Source organism: Ixodes scapularis, unplaced genomic scaffold, assembly GCF_016920785.2.
Source record: "Ixodes scapularis isolate PalLabHiFi unplaced genomic scaffold, ASM1692078v2 PGA_scaffold2__306_contigs__length_199485367, whole genome shotgun sequence".
NCBI lineage: Eukaryota > Metazoa > Arthropoda > Arachnida > Ixodida > Ixodidae > Ixodes > Ixodes scapularis.
The window spans coordinates 199,218,216-199,238,424 of NW_024609857.1; the positions used below are offsets into that span (position 1 = coordinate 199,218,216).

Below are 20,209 nucleotides of genomic sequence, written 5' to 3' on the forward strand. Positions count from 1 at the left end.
GAAAAAGTTGGCTCAAACCTGCGAATTTGGAACAGCGCTGAGTGAAACTTTGCGAGACCGCTTTGTATGTGGCTTATGCAATGACAGCATACAAAAAAGGCTGCTTTCAGAAGAGGATTTGACTTTCAAGAGAGCGCTTGAAATGGCGGTAGCAATGCAAGCCGCATCCTCCAGTGCGAAAGTTCTACACGGCTCAGCGTCGTCCAGCGCGGAAGTTCTTAAGGTGGAAAGCAAACCTTTAGAAAAAGAAGGTTGTTCACACTGTGGTTACAAGAATCACGAGTCGGTCAATTGCCGCTGGAAGGGCCTGGAATGCAGAAGATGCGGAAAAGTAGGGCACCTGCAAAGAGTTTGTAAAGGCTCAGCTCCAAAGTGGCAAGGACAAGCGTCTAAACCCTTCAGTAAGCGCAACGAAAAGAAAAAGATGAAGGCTGTAACTGTGGAAGATTCCGACGAAGAGATAGAAATGCACGAGCTAAGAAGCGCGCGAAATGATCCGTTAGAAATAACGCTATCGGTCAGTGGAATTCCTTTGAGAATGGAAATAGACACAGGAGCAGCAGTATCTGTTTTGCCATTACAAGAGTACCAGGCTAAGTTTTCGCACCTCAAAAGGCAACGAAGTAATGTCGTTTTGAAGGCATTTAACGGAGCAAAGATTAAGCCGCTGTGGGAAGTACAAGTGACGGTGATGTATGAAGACAAGGAGTCCGACCTGAAGATGCAAGTGGTCGATTTCAAGGGACCACCTCTTCTTGGACGTGACTGGCTAAGAGTCATGAAGTTGGACTGGGCAAACATCAAAGCGATACACTGTTCCGAAGAGATAGGAAGACAAGAGATTGAAGGTCTGATGAATGAATATAAGGAAATATTCTCAGATGAGCTGGGATGCGTAAAAGGAGTTGAAGCCAAACTCAAACTGAAACATGGAATGTCTCCACCATTTCAAAAGGCGAGGCCAGTACCACACGCATTAAGGGATGCTGTGGCCAAGGAACTGCTGGCTCTACAAGAAAGAGGCATCTTGACTTCGGTAGAAACAAGTGAGTTTGCTTCTCCAATTGTCCCAGTCGTCAAGAAGAACGGCGAGATCCGGATCTGCGGGGATTACAAGTCCACCGTGAATCCCGTGATCGACGTGGACAGTTATCCTTTGCCCAGAATTGAAGAGCTGTTTGCAACGCTGGCGGGAGGGCAGCTATTCACTAAACTAGACCTAGCCAAAGCGTACTTACAAGTTCAAATGCACGAAGATTCAAAGAGGTACTTAACCTTGAACACGCATTTGGGGCTTTTTCAAGTCAACAGGCTTCCTTTTGGAGTAGCCTCAGCTCCAGCAATATTTCAACGAACGATGGATCAGGTACTACAAGGCCTGACGCACACCACTTGTTACATTGACGATATCCTGGTAACAGGGAAAACAAAAGCGGAGCACCTGAAGAATCTGAAAGAGGTTCTCAAACGCCTTAAAAAGAACGGCATCCGACTTCAAAAGGAGAAGTGCGAGTTTTTCAAAAAAGAGGTGTCCTACCTAGGCCATGTCATCAGCAGCGAGGGACTACGGACACTGGATGACAAGGTGGCTGCTCTACGAGATGCACCCGAGCCAAAGAACGAAGCAGAGTTGCGCTCCTTTTTGGGGTTAGCTAACTACTATGGCAAGTTCATCCCAAACTTGGCAACCATCTTGAGTCCTCTGAACCTCCTGCTGCACAAGGAAGTCCAGTGGAGTTGGAACGAAGAATGTAGAAAGGCCTTCAAGACTCTGAAAGAGAAGGTGACGTCAGCACCAGTGCTGATTTACTTTGACCCAACTCTTCCGATTGTGTTGGCATGCGACGCCTCAGCGTACGGCGTAGGAGCGGTGTTGTCCCACATCATGAAAGACGGGACAGAAAGACCCGTATCGTTCGTCTCACGAACACTGTCTACGCATGAGAAGAACTACTCGCAGCTTGAAAAAGAGGCCCTTGCCATTGTTTTTGGTGTAAAAAGGTTCCATTACTATCTGTATGGGTACCCCTTTACACTAATAACCGACCATGCTCCACTTCAAAAGATTTTGGGACCTACGACTGGAGTTCCGACGATGACGGCAGCACGCCTTCAGAGATGGGCTTGCAGACTGGCAGGACATCGATACAACATCGTTTATCGTTCGTCTAAAGAGAACGCCAACGCCGATTGCCTTTCAAGACTCCCGCAAGCTGCGAAGACTTCAGACGAATTCGTCGTAGATGAAACCTACGTGTTCTACTGCGACTATTTCAGCAACTTCCCAGTGAAGAGCACAGATATTGCAAAGGCTACGTCCCGTGATCCCGTCCTAAGCCAAGTCTTGGAGAAGGTGCTCAAGGGCTGGGGAAGTGAAAAAGGCGCAGAAGAAATGATACCATTCTTCACACGTCGGTTGGAACTATCGGTTCATCAAGGCTGCTTAATGTGGGGCCTACGGGTAATTGTTCCCCTAACTTTGCAAGAGAGAGTCCTTAAAGAGCTGCACAGCGATCACTTCGGTATCGTTCGAACAAAAGAAATAGCTAGAAGCTATGTGTGGTGGACCACCATCGACAAAGACATAGAGGACGAAGTGGGAACCTGTAAGCAGTGTCAAGTGCAACGAAACAACCCAGCACAGGCACCGTTACACCCGTGGAGTTGGCCAACACACCCGTGGGAAAGAGTCCATATAGACCTGGCTGGGCCATTCATGAACAAGATGTTCTTCGTGCTAGTCGATGCACATTCTAAATGGCCAGAGGTATTCGTGTTGAACTCAACGACGTCCGAAGCCGTGATAAAATGCCTGCACCAGTGCTTCGCACGCTTTGGACTGCCTGTCAACGTGGTATCAGACAATGGGCCACAGTTCGTGTCTCAAGAGTTCAAGACCTTTGTCAAGACAAACGGTATTGTGCACATTACGTCTGCACCGTATCACCCGTCGACTAACGGATTGGCAGAGCGATTCATCCAGACCATGAAGAACCACTTAAAGAAGACAACGTCTGAGGTGTCTATTGACACCAAGGTTTCAAGGTTTCTTCTATCCTACAGAAACACGACTCATCCAACAACCAAAGAGTCCCCGGCCAATCTAATGATGCGGAGAAAGCTGCGAACCAGACTAGATCTTCTGAAACCCACCATTTCGGACACAGTGGCGAGGTCTCAGTTCAAACAACAAAGGGCGAGGCCGGAACACGAATGCACGCTGACAGAGGGTGATGATGTCTACGCGAGGAACTATCGAGGATCGTCAAAGTGGACGCGTGGTACTGTCGTTTCCCAAACAGGACCGGTATCCTTTCAGGTACAGGTGTCCCCCGGCAGGATATGGAGACGCCATCAGGATCAGCTGATCCCGGCTCAGCCGCAACGAGAACAGTCACCAGACAGTACTCACATGTACAAACCGGTGTGTGTCCCGACATCATCGGAAGAGATTTCAGTGGCCAACAACCAACAAACGCGTCCTAATCCTGGAGCGTCAGCGGTCATTGTCGAGGCCGAGGACATCGAGACGCAGACTCCCACAACAAGGTCGGGGTCGAGCGACGTAACGGGAGACATGACGGATGAACATCTCAAAGTGGGGCGGTATCCTACTCGAATCCGACACCCACCAAAGCGTTTTGCAAACCAGTAACTACCTTTGGTGGTTGCTTAATTAAAGGGGGAAAAATGTGATGTTCCTGACATACGCACTCGTAAATAAAGAAGAAGTGTTGGGGGAGCTCGAGAGATCGAGGCAGGATCTCGGGGCACAACGCTTATGGAATGGCTATGGTTCTGGTCTCAGTCATTGACGTCCTAACATAACAGGTGCTATGGTTCTTGACAGAAGTTTGTAACAAGAATTGTGGCGCGCCCGTCTCGAAGCTCCGTTACACCTCCTGCGACTCTGAATCTCTTTAGAATTCAATTCAATTACAATTCATTTTATTTATTCCCATATAACAAAATGGGCGCTGGAGGCAGGAGACAAAGCTGCAGAATTGCAGCTTGAGGAAGCCCCAGCCCCCTACAGGCAGATCGGTCAGCGTAATATAATTACATCGTTTGCAGCAAAACAAAAGAGAACATTTATGCACCACACCGAGAAGTATGTTATTTGGAGGATAATATGTCACGCAATCCATTCTTATTTCAATTTTCAATGCAGACACCTTGTTCTTTGAAAAAAAATCAATACTGTTGGAAGTGTGTGCTGAGTCATCTGAAGCCCGTAATTAGTATTTGGACGTGGTACTCTCAAGGTTCCGGCGCTGCGCATATCGTATGCAATATTTTTGTTAGTTAATTTGAAAATTTGTCGTAATAGATGATTAGGAAATTTAAGCGATGCCATGTACATAGCTGCTAGCTTATATTTACAATATTCTTTGATTCATTACTTTATGTTTACAGAAAAGAGGTTCAGTACGTGCGCAATACGACTCATTAGTTACAATGCGAATAGCTTTTTTCTGTAGCAAAAAGAATTTAATAACGTCAGTACTTGTCGTAGTTCCCCAAACTAGGTGACAGTATGATATACGAGGATTAAATAATGCAATGTAAAGCAAAAGTTTTACACGAGCTGATAATATATAGCGATGCTTATATAGAATACCTATGATGCTCGAAAGTCTGAGAGTAAGATTTTGAACTGGAAGCAACTCCACGCTGCCCTCGAGAAAAACTTCGACACAGGAAGCTTCATCGGTTCCGACAGGTGAAGACCACTTGACCGATGCGGCAGGTTTACATGGTCGGCAAGGACACGGACCACGGATGACATCGTTTTCGTTTCCTCCAGTGGTGAGACAGGCTTTTGCAACTTCAACCTGTTCGCTCCCAAACCAATGACAGCGCCGTACGCGCACAAGAAGTCCATTCCAAGGATAACGTCCTTCGCAGATTCCTAAAGAACGACGAACTTCACCGGACAGGGTTCGCCATAAATCTCGACGCGTGCGGTGCATTTTCCGACCGGTGTGATGAGGTGTTCTGCAGCAGTTCGTATATGTGGTCCATCCCGCAATGTCGTTACTTTCCGCATGCGGCGAGAGAGCTTTGCACTCAGAACCGAGTAGTCTGCTCCTGTGTCTATGAGTGCCGTCACGTCGTGGCCGTCGATAGCTATGTTAGGTTGTTTGCCACCGTCGCAGACGCGTTCTTCCGTGGGGTATCCTCGTTAAAGCGTGAGCCCTCCAATGTTTTGGGGGATCTTTACTTCGTAGGCGAACGGCAACTCAACCTCCCTGGCTTGCCGTGCTTAGATTTCCCCGCGTGGCTTGGGGGACAGGCTTCGTCGGCGGGAACGGTGAAGTATGTACTTTGGCCGTCGCGGGGACCACGAATGAGATCATTGGGGTGCAGCCGGCATCGGGAACGGCGATCGGCGCAGGTACGCTCGATGTTTCTCGGCTGCTCACCAAGGCGAGGCCGAGGGTCGTTCGGCGCGAACCCTCGCAGGACCATCTGGCGGAAGCTGCACCGTCAGTAGACATGGCCGGCCTCTCCGTAGGGGTAATAAATAGGGCGTCGGTCGGCCGTTCAGCACACGTCGGTCTTCCGGGTTGCATGGAACTCCTGGCAGGCACACTAAACCTGGTCGTCGTGGCGTCGGTCGTACTGCGGTGCAGGAGACTGACGTCGGGGCGGCGCGATATGGGCGCGAGAAGGAGGCGGTGGCCATCGAGCCATTGCGGCGTAAGTTAGCTTGGGTTCCTCGGGGACTGCCACGCTGATGGGAGCCTCTGGTTGGATGGCTCTCTCGACTTCTTCCCGCATGACCTCGGCGATGGAAAGCGAGGCCGAGTGCGCGGCAGCGGGCAGCAGCTTCTTCTGCTCCTTCTGGACGACTTCGCAGATGATGTCACGTATGCCGAAGAGGTTGGTACTGAGGTCGGATCCCGAATGTCGCCAGAGCAGTTACGCCAGGGTGTCGTTGGTAGTGTCTGGCGCGTGCTAGTAGGTCCCGTTCCATATTTGTTGCCTTTGTGCCGAACTCGTCGACTGTTGTTGGAAGATTGCCTGCGGTCTTCACACCCCTCATCAGGTGGTGCAGCTTGTTCTGCTCGGTAGCCTGAGGGTCGGAGCGGTCGCTCAGGTGAAGAACATCCTAGACGATTTTGTTGATGCTCTCTTAGGGCCTTGGGTCCTTGTCCGAAGACTGTATTCAGCCCTCTAGTGTCGGTGTTAGCTTGTAAGCGTCTTCTTCAGTTCTTGCTTACACACCTCCCACGAAATTAAAGGAGTCTTCTTGGTTCTCCAGCCAGTATTTCGCGGTCCCTTCCAGCGAGGAGTATATGATCTGCAAGCAGTGCCATCTGTCCACCCGTTATGGCGGGCCACAAGTTCATAGTGTTGCAGCCAGTCCTCGATGTCCTCGTGGACCTCCTCGTGGGAAGGCGTCGGAGTCCGGGGTGCAACGGGCAGGTATTAGTGATGCAAAACTATCGATACTATCAATAGTTTTTCCAGAACTATCGATAGTGTCGCAGAACTATCGATAGTCAACTATCGATAGTACTGTCGATAGTTTTTCGGTAGTCGACTATCGATAATTCTGCGACTTTATCAATAGTTTTATTACTATCGCTAGTCAGGTTTCTGGCGACTATCGATACTATCGATAGTACTATCGATAGTTTCGCACCACTAGAGTGAACACAGTTGCCGCACCGCCGCTCGACCCCCTCTCCTCCTCTCTTTGCCCGAACTCCCGTCTTCGGCATCACTGCAAGCTGAACCAAAGTTGGGATATGGGCTTGGGCTAGTTGGGTATCCCATTTGAAAAAATAAAGCGAGAAACAGAGAAGAGGGAGCGACGCAAAGTACAAGTGTCGCAAAACTATCGATAGTAAACCGTCGACAGTACCATCGATAGGTTTACGATAGTCGACTATCGATAGTACTATCAATAGTTTTTCGATAGTCGACTATCGATAGTACTATCGATACTTTTTCGGAACTTCTTCGATGGTCGACTATCGATAGTGCAATCGATAGTTTTTCGATAGTTGGCTGTTGATAGTACTATCGATAGTTTTTCGATAGTCGACTATCGATAGTACTATCGATGGTTTTTTTTACTATCAATAGTCAAATTTCTGGCGACAATCGATACTATCGATAGTACTATCGATAGTTTTGCATTATTAGCAGGTATACGACGGGAGAAGCGGCCGACGTTTTGCGACTGGTTGGTCATCGTCGTCTTCTTTGTCTTAGGCCTTGACAGAAGTAAGCCGAATATAGGAGCCTATCCCTGGGTGCTTCCGCTGGCCCGAGTTTCAGCTTCCTCGTAAAGTGGTCTTCTCACCGGCCTTGGAATCGGACTTGCACTGCGGGCCCCGGAGGAGACGCTGCTGTGTTACTCCGCACCTACACCAAAATGTCACGAATGGAAAAATGACGAGGCGGCGAATAACTAAGGAAACTAAACGTTTAAATGGGGCCAGCTTGTGCACCAAACAAAATAGAAGGTGAACGTCGCAGGCGACGGCGTCGCCAATACAGCAGAATTGAGCGCTGGGGCGAGACTGACTCCGGCTCGACACGGGGAGGCCGTTATGTAGACGCGTGAGCTTCTGTAACAATCAGCGAAAAAGTTCGGCGTGTAGAACATTCTAACCTCGAATAAGCAACAGGGCTCTCGAATTTACCAGAAAGAGACATTACAGAAACAACAAAAATATGTATTAGCGGCCAGGAGTTGGAACCTCGGCTTTTCGCGTGGGAGGCAAGCACAATAACCGTTAGGCGATGGGCGTGTGGCAATATTAGCGGCCGCCCTTGTGCCCAGCTGATAGCCGGCGGCGCTTGACCGACTGCTCTTCGCTGCCTTGGCCGCTCGCCGCGGACACCGGCGACTGGTCGAGGCCGGCAGCTAAGTTCCGGTCGTCGCGACGTCATCGTCGCTGCTCCGTGGTTCCTCCCCCCCTCGCTGCGCTCGCCAGTCGGCTCAGGAAGGCAGCGCAGGCCGTGGGATTCCCAGCGTACTCCGACGACGCAAGCGTCGTTTGTTCGCTCGTAGACGTTGCGGCCGGCTTGAAGCACGCGGCGACCCATCGAGATTGCAACTGGGAAAGCATGGCTGCGCCGGTGTGCTGGTTGTTGGTTGCGGCGGCGCTTGGCGTCGTCAGCGCCGATGGTGCGGACTTCTCGATGACGGTGCTGCACACCAACGACGTGCACGGGCGCTTCGAGGAGATCAGACCCGACGGCACCCGCTGCCCCAAGACCGACGCCGAGAAGGGACTCTGCGTCGGAGGCATCGCGCGCCACAAGAACCTGGTGAGATATGAGGGCTCCTTCATTTTCCCTCTTTGTTTTCTGGACGCGATATGACAGCTTGCAAGTAAAGCTTAATGCCTGCAAATCGGCATAAAATTTGTAGACCAATAAAAGTACCTCGGCGTAACCTTCGATGAAAACTTATCGTATGTTATCAACGTACCGGCTCCAATATAATTATATTGCAGCCGGTACGTTGATAACATAAAATCTGCATGTTAAGAACATTGATCAAGGGTACAGGTCAGTTACTTAACTCTTAAGGCCATGTCGCTCCAAGGCAACAGTTGGACAACTCTATCCGGCAACACGAGTAATCATGTTGCCGGCGATCCTGTCACATTGCGGCAACAACAGCGGTCGGGCAACATGTTGCTGCCGTCCGGCAACCGTGTTGGCCGAGTTGTTGTCCGGCCACCCTGTCACACCGCGCTGACGGCGTGGACAACACGGGGAACACTCCGCCATCTTGATTGTTTACTTCGTTCCTGTGCAGCGTGGCGGCGCTGGAAATGTGCTCTACAAAGCGCTAGTGCGTTCGAAAGGCTGGAAATTACTAAGGGACGACGTCAACCAGTGACTTTCATTAGAAACCTTGACACGGCGAGAATTTTCTGCACTTTATTTTATAAAAATCTTCTTCGATCGCTGATAAAGCAGATACTCATAACTGAAGAAAGTCAGATCGTTCATATATATGTTCGGGATTTACGCCACTGTATAAAGTCTTTCGCCCGGTTTCTCCCATACAAAAATAGTCTATGGTCGGCTATAAAAAAATCTTTTTTTACGGTCGGCTATAAAAAATTGGCCCAATTAGCTATAGCCGCTTCTATGGCTGTCTATATCTTTACCTATGGTCTCCATATGGCTGTCTATAGCTTTTCCAATGGAAAGCTATCGAACTTTGTATGGTTTACTCTACGCACATTTCTAGAAAGAATGGCTTTTGTTTTGGTTTCTTTAGCTTCTTGCATGGTATGCTACAGCGATAAGTATGGCTTACTTTATGGATATTTTTAAACAGCGTGCTATAGCAGCCTATGGTTTTTCCTATGGTTTCTTTAGTCGCCTACGTTTCTCTGTGTGGTCCGCAATAGCTTATTCTATAGCTCCTTCTATGCTTCCCTTTACCATCGTGCTAAAGCTGCCTATGGTTTTTTTTTACCGCAATCGCATGAAACGCACAACAAATTATTTTTGTCACTGTAAATGTTATTGGAAAAAAAAAACGCCGACATTATATTTAGGTAGAAAAAAGGCTGGCATCTTAAACTTATTTAAGACGTTTTGAACTTAAGAGACCCATCTAAAACGTTGAACAAGCCCTTCAATAAAAAATATGCACTGCCTCAGGTGTTTTCAAAAGGCAGGTAAACGGACACAAGGAATTGTTTTTAAATCTCCTAGAAGTTTATTACACACAACCCATTATGTAGACAAGTACAAACAAAGCAATCTGTAATATTGGAAGAGGTACTACTCAACTGTTATACAACTGAGAAGATTGCAAAGCAAACATAACCGGGGTAAATCCTGGGTAGTGTCCAGTCTCCCGGCAGACGTTTTTCTCCGAAATTCTACCGGCAGTCGCCACTCATTGGCGGTGCGATCAGTTCATCGAACGACATTTCATCAACAGATCGTTTCATCAGCATGCAATGTTTCATAAACCGCCTAGCCGCTGCATACTGACCACAAAGCAGCGCGAACGGGTGGGCTGGGTTGGTGAGCACGCGCCTCAGGAATGCTCGCGCGGCGAAATGTCTCCGTGCAATTCGCGTGGCAAATGTCGATGAAACGCAAATGTCTACGAAACGTGGAAAGGTGTTCATGAAACGTGTTTTCAAAAAAAACGCAGAGAGAATAAGGAGGTCAGTATTCATTCTGCAGTTGGGACATGGTTTCAGTCAGGTAACGGCAGGCAACGGCCGGTAGAATTTCTGGGAAATTATTCCCGCGGCTGCCAGGAGATAGACACTGACTAATTCTACAAGTATTCTGGAAGAGCGCGCACTTACGTTGAAAATACCGAACTTGAAAGATTTAGTCCGAGATATATGTCGACACGGGAACTGCAAATTAACCACTTGAGCAAAAAACGAGAAGGAAGGGATCCATGAAGATTCAACACGTTGTAGCACACGCTGTCATTTGCCGAACCAAATCACTAAACGCATCGCAAGAATATCTTGGGCTTCTTCGAAGAAATCACATGTTGCCGACATACGGGTGGGACATTTCGAACGAGATACCATTTACCACAGAAGCGAAATTCACAGCAGCCCCGCAGGCCGCACCGCGCTCGAAACTAGGTCCGCAAGCAGGCATTCCGGGATTGTCAACGGATAATGCGTCATCCGTCAAACCACGTGATCACGCTTCTGCCGTCAAAGTCTATGGTTGATTGGTCCGGCGATTGCGCACGTTCTGCCACGCTTTCAGCGTAGGAAGAGAGAGAAAAAGAAGTAAAGAGTAGAAAAGCAGCAGGTCTTTCAAGGCCAGGACAGGGGTGCCCTCGCAAAGGTTCATCTTCAAGGGCATCCCAACAATCAACACAACGAGATAATTTCTCACTTGTAACCAAGGTTGATAGTGTAGTGGTTGCTATGTTTGGCCTTGGGCTTCAGGCAGGTGCCGTGTTCTGGGTTCTGCCTTATCACCAGCTTCGAGACTAAACCGCGCACCGGGACAGAATTGGCCTAAACCACGCATAGCCTTTACCTTGTCGTCAATACCGAGTGAACAGGACAGTTTCATGAAAGCCAGCTTTTGGATTTTTAAAGAAGCTGCCCAGCCCAAAAGCGGCCCAAAATAGGCAAGTTTGAACATAGTGTTTTGCATAGTATAACCCATATTCTAATTTAAAAATTAAAAACTAACTGCGACTAGTTTTCGCGCACGATGTCTACAAATAAAAGAACTCGTTGTTGGGCTAGTTGGTGTTGACTGTATTGAACCATGGTTAAAAGCTCTAAAAGCCGTACACAAGATAGAAGACAAGCACGGGCGCTACTCACAACTGTATTGAGAAAGAAAGACGGAAGTACATATATATATATATAAAGTTGAAAATCCCAAGTCAGAGAAACAAAAACACGGAAGGTTTATTTCAACGTTTCGGCAATAGTCTTGCCTTCGTATATATATATATATATATATATATATATATATATATATATATATATATATATATATATATATATATATATATATATATATATATATCTGATACAGTTATCGTCATCGAGGCTACACACGCGCGAGATACAAGAGCATAAATTCGTTTACCCATATATTTATCGAAAAAACGAATCTCAGCATTATATAATGCTATTGACGTGTCTCTGACGCACTGGGGTCCCCTCTTGATAAAATATGCCTCTTGTAGTTCGCGTGCCCTTTGAATTCTGCTTCTAACGAGAATCTTGGTATCGCCGAAGCGTGGCTCGCATTTGCAGGCCCTACAGTGCGCGGGCAAATGTGCTCCGTCATTTGCCTTTAAATTTTGCGCGTGCTCTCTTAAACGGTCATTCGTGCATCTTCCCGTTTGTCCAATGTAAGATTTTCCACACGTTAGGGGATTTCATACACGACCCCCGTGACGCACTCGACGTACGGCCTGGCGTGCTTCGTGCCACCGCCTCGCTCGTTCCTGCTTTCTTTAGCAATTCAAGGGCAAAGTTGGCCGAGTTTCTTTGGCGCTGAAAAGCTACTCCTCTCGCACAACCTTCTTGGGGTTGTGCGCCATTCTGTGTACATATGGTACAACCTCTGGCCGCATGCAGGCCAGCTTCCACAACCAATTGACTGGGCTATTGTCAGCGGGCTTCCCTCAAACGGTCTTGACGAGTGTGGCAGAGGCCACCCTACAGGAGGTAAAAGGTCACACAGCCAGGAAAGTGACGCAGTCGGCACTGAGCAACATGAGGCCAGAGGTTAGGCGCCCATTTCCGGCTTGAGCGGCGTCGGCGTAACCGTGCTGTGCATGATGGGTAAATTTCTCCGTTAAATTTAGCTTAAAATTTTTCCCGGTAAATTCAGCGAAAAAATTTTCTCGCTAGATTTATCGCAAAAAATTTTCCCGCTGAATCTAGCGAAAAATATTCCCCGCTAAATTTAGCAAAAAATTTTCCCTGCTAAATCTAGCGGAAAACTTTTCCCCGCTAAATTTAGCGGAAACAATTCCGCGCTAAATTAGCGGAAAATGTTTTCCTGCTAAACCTCGCGGAAAAGCTTCCTCGCTAAATTTAGCGGAAAATTGTCCCGGCTAAATTTAGCGGGGAAATCTTTCCGTACCTCCGTACCTCCCCCCCGCCCCCCCCCCCCCCCCCTTCTCCTCAAGAGCTGTGCTCTAATTCGGCGTTACAGGGAGTTGTAGACGGGTATTTTTTTTTTTCCGACTGTTAACATGCGTTTTTGTGTATACTTGGTCGTTCTCGACGCGGGCGTCGAAGGACATTGCACCCCTGCTTACGACCCTGCCGAGGTAAGCTCTGCCGTTGTCACGGCACTCTATCGCGCTATAGATTCGTCTATTTGGCGAGTCTATAGCCTCTTCAGTAAGCTCTCGATAGCCCCACGCTCGCATTTCCGCAGAGCGAGCGCGGCCGGCCAGATCGAGGCGCAGTCGGCTCTCGCGTCACGACTGCTACGTCGTTGCTCTGCCTACTCTGATGACATGTGTACTGGCAGTCGAAGCAGCACTCTCGAGACTTCATTCGAGTCCAATAGATGACCTTATAGCGCCGTAGATTGTCGTGACACGGGTAGAACTCACCTCGGCCGAGGCGTACGTAAGCAGCGGCTTCATGTTTGTTGACGCCCGCGTCGAGAAAAACGAAATATACGCAGGAACATTAAATATAAAAATATACAGCACGTAGAAAAAAGTAGAAACATGGCAGGGACACGGACAAAGTAGAAGACGTTAACGCTACGAAATACATATACTTACAAAATACACTGCAAGAAAAAGAAATAATTAAACAAAAAAAGAAAACGGGATTGTCATGACTTCAACGCCGAGGTAAGACAATGCGAAGGGAAGCCGGTAAAACTGCTATAGTCCTAAAGGCAGCTAAGGACGCTTTTGTGATCGCGGGTGTATTGCTTGCCGACGTACGCCCCATTAAGCGGGCTCAATAAAACACTCGCCCCGAGCGATCGCATGAATGACACGTTTCCACCTTCCTGCCTCTGCAGTGCAAAAAAGAAGGCCGCGGATCTACAGCCTAAGCGCCCGGCTAAACAAATTGGATGGTCGCGAGTCTCTAGCTCGAGATGTGCAGTGTTCTTGGACGTGTCGAAAGCTTTCCACAGCATAAATCACAAAAGTATTTGCTCCGAACTATACAAACTGGGCTTTCAAAATCCGTTTTTTTTTCTTTAACTCTTAAAAGATTACTTTTCAAGACGCTCCCTGATTGTGGTTTTTTAAAAACCACGAGAGTAGTAGAACTTTTTTAACGGCTGGAGTACCGCAACGTTCAGTGCTGTTTCCTTTACTTTTTTAATGTTTATATAAATGATCTCCCTAGTGCTATTTCACAATGTAAACTATTTCAATACGAGGACGACGCAATGTTGGTGTCATGTCATGCAGATTACTTTATCGTCAATCAACATCTTCAAAAGTATATTACTTGTACAACGGACTGGTTTACTTCGAACCTGATTAATGTGAATGCGTCAAAGAGAAAACTGGTTTGTTTTAAAAATCCACTTAAGACCGAAGACCAGTTCGCGCTTTCCCCTTTTCTCCCGTTTCCTCCTCTCCCTCCTTCTACCTTGTCCACCGTTGCCTGTTTCCTCCTCCTCCAGGGTGAGGAGGATCTTCTGCCTTGCAGAATCTGGTGTCCGGCCATCGGCTTTTAAACGGGTTGAACTCCCACTTCCTGTAGCGCTGCATACAGCTGCAGATTTTGTCATTGCGAAACTATCGAATCTGTCAAATCTCTAAAATACCTTGGAATATACTTCGATAGTGTACGCACTTGACGTATTTGTGCAAAAAGTTAGGAAGCGTTTTGTCCTTACTATACAATCTTAAAATGTTGCTGCCTCTTGGTTAGGAAAATGGTAGCAGAGGCTTTGGCATATAGTTATTTACGGTACAGCATAGCAACTTTTATGGAATATGCGTTGTTCTGGCGCGCAAGAGTTAATTCGTTGTTGAAAAGTATTTTGAAAAGTGTCACATTTGACATACCAGACCTCTCAAGTGCAGATATATTTCAGGAGCTTCACATGTCGTCTTTTGATGGGCTTTTTAGGGAAACCGTGCTGCTGCGTCATTTCTGAAGCTCCAATTTCAACGTTTCTTACCTTCAACAGCGTCCAATGAGGCGATCTCTTCGTTTCGAGGTACCGCGTATTCGAACTCGGTAGGGTGAGCGTGTGAGAGTGTATTTTGTGCCGCAAGTATTTAACCGCCTACCAGAGTCAATGCTCCTTATAAGTTATAACGCCGAGAAAAAAACTTAGGAATGCGTTACGGAACTTAGAGGAACAAAGCTAAATTTAAAAGTGCATTTTTTTTTTTTTAACATTGCGGTTGCAGTGTGTCCGAGGTGTTTGTTCGGTGTGTACGTATCTTTTCGGGTTGGGTTAATATGCATTGAGGTATCAGAGAACGGGTGTGCTATAAAATGTAAGTTGCAATGCTTTCAATTAATCTTCTTCGTTATGTAATCTATATGATTTCGTCACCTGCCGAGCCAGGTACACAAGCCCTGGAGGCTTATTCCGGCTCGCTATTGTATTTTGAAGAATGGTGTGTTCTATGTTCTAGACACACATCCCTCTATAGCCGGCTAAAGCACATTGAAAGTTCGGAGGCCTATAGTTTTTGGTGGCATAAAGCACTATTCAGTCGGCTTAAAAAATTCAATGGTCGCAAGTCTATATATTTAGGGACATAAACCGCTTTATAGCCTGCTAAAGCACGTTGAATAGTCGCGGATCTATAGCATTGAGGACATACATCTTTTTATAGCTTTTTAAATGCAGTTTAATAGTCGGGAGCCTATAGCTTCATATGCACATATTATTCTATAGCCACCTGTAGAAATCTGAATGGTCGAGGTTCTATAGCTTTGAAGACATAGATTATTCTGTATGCGGCTATAGCGCGTTTTAGGGTTTCTATGGCTGACCGTAGAGGGCCATATACGGAGATAGCTCACCATAGGATTTTCCATTGACGTCTATAGACCATTTTTGTATGGGTTTCTTTTATGCAATTTCCATTTCTACTGTAAAATTGAGTTAGCACCGGCAGTACCCAAAAACGTAATTTGTAGCGTTGTGTTCAGCTGAACTGACAGTGCTTAAGAGCTGCGACACCGACACGATCGGCCTTCATAACAATCGGTGGAATACATACATTTCAACGCTGTCTATTTGCCTACCTCCTGCTATGCGATGGCTTCGTTCCCCAAAACGTTCTGGGTGTTTTTTTAAAGAAATCAGGAGTCTGGTAGCGGCTGTTTCCAAGTTCCAAGCATCAACAATCATTATCAAAGCAGTCGTTAAATGCTTCGATTTTTCAATGTTTGCTTTTCTGGGTGATTTTTATTATGCTTCATCAGCGCGTGAGTAGGCATGCCACTTATCTGACTAGCAGTAAGAGCTGGTATCTCGGCAGTTCTCAGTTCAACACCAGTCTGAACGTTACGACCGGAGCTGTGACCATTCGGACAACCGCTTTCCGTAATTACGCAGTAAAAACATTCATCACATTATTTTAGCTGCATGCTAGCATTAATTATTTTTAAATAACGTTTTCAGATCCTTTATTTGAGTAAGACGTTATTGATAGGGAACTAGCTCTGCCATCAAAGCTATTTATGTTGTCGTTTTGCCGGCCCGAAATTCCCACAGCCAGCAATCAGGGCAACGCACGTCGTCCAACACAAGTTGCTGCTGTTTTGTTTTTTTTGTTGTTTTTTTTCGAAGGTTGTTATACTGAGGCAAAATTTTCGTTGTCATCCATGCTGTGCTGCTGTTACCGCGATGTGAAAGGTTTGACGGACAACACGGAGCGCGAGCAACAAGTTGCCCGACTGTTGGACAACGTGTTGTGTTGCTGTTGCCGTTGTGTTGCCTCAGTGTGACAGGGCCTTTAGGCTAGCCTTGAAATTAACAAATACGAAAACGAAAAGTATATGCCGTATAAGACACATACTCCGTTCACCCTTAAGCTGAGACTACGGTGGAGCTAGGTTCCCACCGGACCAATCAGCCGCCTCCTCCTTATCACCTCACCCGGCTCTCTGCGCCTGAGTATGGGCGGGAGCTTGGTGACGTGGCGAAAAAGAGGCGTACGACTGGTCGAAGGAGGACTCAGCTTAGGGGTGAACGGAGTATATTTAAACCAATGCTGTAGTGTGCTAACAATATTCGGTTTCCCCACATGACCGAAGGGCCCAGAAAACGCTTATGAACATTTTTCTCGAGTTTCTGATAAAAGAGTCATTGACAAATACCATGGAGCTCATTTGACTTTCTTTAGATTTCTCGTTGAGCTTCCTGATGAGTACTTGATGTGCTCTAAAATATATTCACCACCAAATGTCTAAGCTATTTTTTATAAAAAAAAAATATTTTGCCTTTTTATCACTGATAAGTCACATAGAAGTCTAGAGACTTTCTTAAGATTTCTTGAGGAGTTTCCTCGTGAGTTCTTGATATATTTCTAGAACATAATGCCACCGTATGTTTTTTTTTAATCCATGCATTTCATTATAGTTTGACCAATCAAGAAACATTATTAGGTGAAGCGATAAAACAATAAACACACGTATGGAAAACTGCTAGAGGGGAAACGAGCCTAGGGGTTCATTTTAATACTGGACATAATTAATTTGTTTGTCTACCCATTGCAACTATCCACTTCTGATAATATCGCGAATGTCAAAGATGCCTCTTAGAAACGAGCAAGGCCAAAATAGCGCAAGGAAAACTTTATTTGTAACGACCATTGCAACCAGTATGCAAAACTAAGAAACCAATACTATTTCGAAAGGTGGCCTCGAGACGCGACACATCGCACGGATTTCGATGACGGAACGCACGAACGAACGTGACACGTGAATACAACTTGACGGGGTACTTACCATAAAGCAGCAAACACGAATGTATGCGCCGCATAGCACAAGCAGAAATCAACCCTTTGAATTACACTCGACAGCGCTTGAGACGAAGCGCGGTAAAGTTGTACAACCCATCCCGCTGCCCCGATTCTCGAAATGGACGTCTGCCAGGGTCTCCCGAAAACAAGTGCCAAAAAGGCTGGAGGACTTGGCAGTCTGTAGGCAGTTGGACTTGCGACTAACTCCGACCCCGGGCCTACGATCCGGGTCAGCCGGATTGCCTCTTCCTCGTCCTCGCCCCACGCCGTTTCCTCAGGACAAATTCAGCGCTGCTTCATCGGCAATGCGCTGACTGCCTTTGCAGATGTAACCGGGTGCTTACGTGCTGAACATTCACTTGGACTCGGACTGCTGCTGCGAAAAGGGCAGCATCAAGAAGCACCAGTGCTGAGTGTGGCCACTTGCGAAGCCGCAAAAAAGTTAGTCCAGCACCTCGGCTGCTAGGCCAGACGTGTACAAAACTCTCTCTTGTCAGACGCGGCCGCGGAGATGAGTTTCGCGACCCTCGCTTATTTTTCGAACGCACGGGATTCTCGGTTAAACTACAATCACGGCCATCCGACCAAAATGCCTAATACTAGCACATCAACGCGAACAAAGTCTCACTTAACGCAGCCCTGCAGACAACGCCTACCTCTACAAGAAGCCAACGCGTTCTCCGATGCGTCCCCCGTCCCCTCCCGGACTGACGGTCAGAACTCAGAACCTTGGCGCGGCAAAGATAAGAGTCTGCATAAAGGCTGCGCTCCCTCTCCTCGCTGTTAATTTTGTAAAAATACAACTCGAAGGAGGGTAAGGGGGCGCTGACGTTTCGGCCGCCAATCAGAGCACGCGTTAATGCACTACGCGCAGCCTCGTAGGCGCTACTAAAAACAAATTAACCGCTTACAATTAAAAACAATTAATTAAAAAAGTGCAAGTTATTGCAGTTATCAATAACTACATCCCAAAAGTAATTGAAAATTTATCAAAGACTAACTGGTTACTTTCCACGCTAGTTTTTTTTCACTTTTCGGGCTCGATGTTCAGCTGCGACGTGTACAATTGTTTCCATCGACGCCGCCGAAGAGAAGTCGAGTTTGCCTTTTCAGGTTTCCGAGCCGCTTGCAGTTGTACATGTCGCGACTCTTCTTGGGGCCGTGACCCACAGTTCTAGAAAAAATGTATTGATCTATTAACATATCTGTATTCCTTCTTCCGTTACAAATTCAAAATCAACGCTGAAAAACATGTCACCCTTTCACTCTGTACCGTCAAGGCTCATTTACGCAAGATCAAGTTATACAGATTTAGACACGTTTTAAAACATTACTTTTTCCCTCGACCAATTTAGAATTAGAAATTCCTTACAAATAATAACGTGTTTTTTTTTGTTTTTTTTTAAGTTTCTACTTGTGCACTCCAAGTGTCTTTTTATAATCGCTTCCCGAGTGTTCCTTTTCTTTTTATGCACATTTAAAAACGGCACCTGTTAAGATTTTTTTCACTCTTCCAGTATAGACGGATCTTCCTTGCAGTAATCACGAAGGGCTCCTCTCATCTAAGAATATTGTAGTCTAAGAGCCCCCCTGGGGTTTTTGTTTCTTGTAATATAATAGTCATTTACCAAAGACATGAAAAAATTGGAAAACATGCTACTCTATGGCGCGAGTCGCAGCGCGATTCAACGGGTGGCTGCATTTAATTAACATCCACTCATTTGAGGGGTTGAGCTAGAATCATTTATTGTCTGGCAAGGTGGTATAACAAGATTTTGTTGTCATACTGCCGGAAGTTCGTCAGCTTCAATAGGCATCTGGTGAAGCTGTAAATGAGCAATCGATAAAATGTGTACGATCTTTGACTGGAGTGATCCCTTCCAGCAGCGCAGAATTTGGTCAATGGCTGCCGATGGCCTTTGAGCCAATGGCCAAAGAGTGGCCATTCATCGGCTAATGCATGGCCGATTCCTGATGGCCAGTGGATATTGGCCAATGGCCAGAGAAAGGCTAGTCATCGGCCAATGGCTGGTCACTGTCTGGCCACTGGCCAAAGGACCATTGCCGGCCATCGGCCAATGATTGGCCAAACCTGTGCTGCTCGGGTTAAAGGCGTAGCAGAATATAGATGAACGAGAAATATTTTCATAACACTACGTGTAACCGCGAATTTGAGTGGCCTCGCTCAAATGGGTGTGGCAAAACGAAAAAGAACCTCCATCTTGCGCTATCGCGAGATCGGCTTCTTGCAAGATTTAGCGCGGTGCAAGCTCCGCCCATCCGCCAAACTCTCTTTGTGCAAACGGCTCTACTTACAAGTAGTGACATTTTTGAAGCGCCGACTGCGTGACGGGGCAGGCTTCAGAAGCGAATAGCGGCACACAGCAGAATTTTGAACTGAATGGCGCCGTTTGAGTGCTTCGTCATTCGTATTGGTTGCTGTTACTTGTAAAATGAAATATCGGGGGATTTTTTTAGACTATTTGAGACATTCGAAGTCACAGAACGACGCAGCAAAGCACGAGCCCAGGCATTCAGCACTAAAAATAAATGTAAGTTTAACATGCGGGATATTTTTTAGGCTTTACATAATGCTCAAAAAAAAAAAAGCAGCGAACGATATATGCTCCTGCTGTCGGTGCAGGTAGGTTATATGGCCAGGCGGACATAAATTTGGGCGTAATCGCCACGATAAGTCAAATATTTACCTAAAATTAGTGAATTTTCTCCTTAATTAGCGGAAATAAACAAGTGGTTCCGATTTCAAACTGCCTTAGCATCATG

General features: G+C 46.7%; 1 protein-coding gene across 1 annotated transcript in view; it reads left to right on the forward strand.

The window, feature by feature from the left end:
* Positions 1 to 8,052: 8,052 nt before the first annotated feature.
* LOC8032723 (protein 5NUC) overlaps positions 8,053 to 20,209 on the forward strand; it is a 130,088-nt gene continuing 117,931 nt past the window's right edge. Inside the window, exon 1 of the mRNA XM_029976679.4 lies at positions 8,053 to 8,292. Within this exon, the coding sequence (XP_029832539.3) occupies positions 8,089 to 8,292 (204 nt within the window). The 5' untranslated portion in view covers positions 8,053 to 8,088. The remainder of the gene's footprint in view (positions 8,293 to 20,209) is intronic.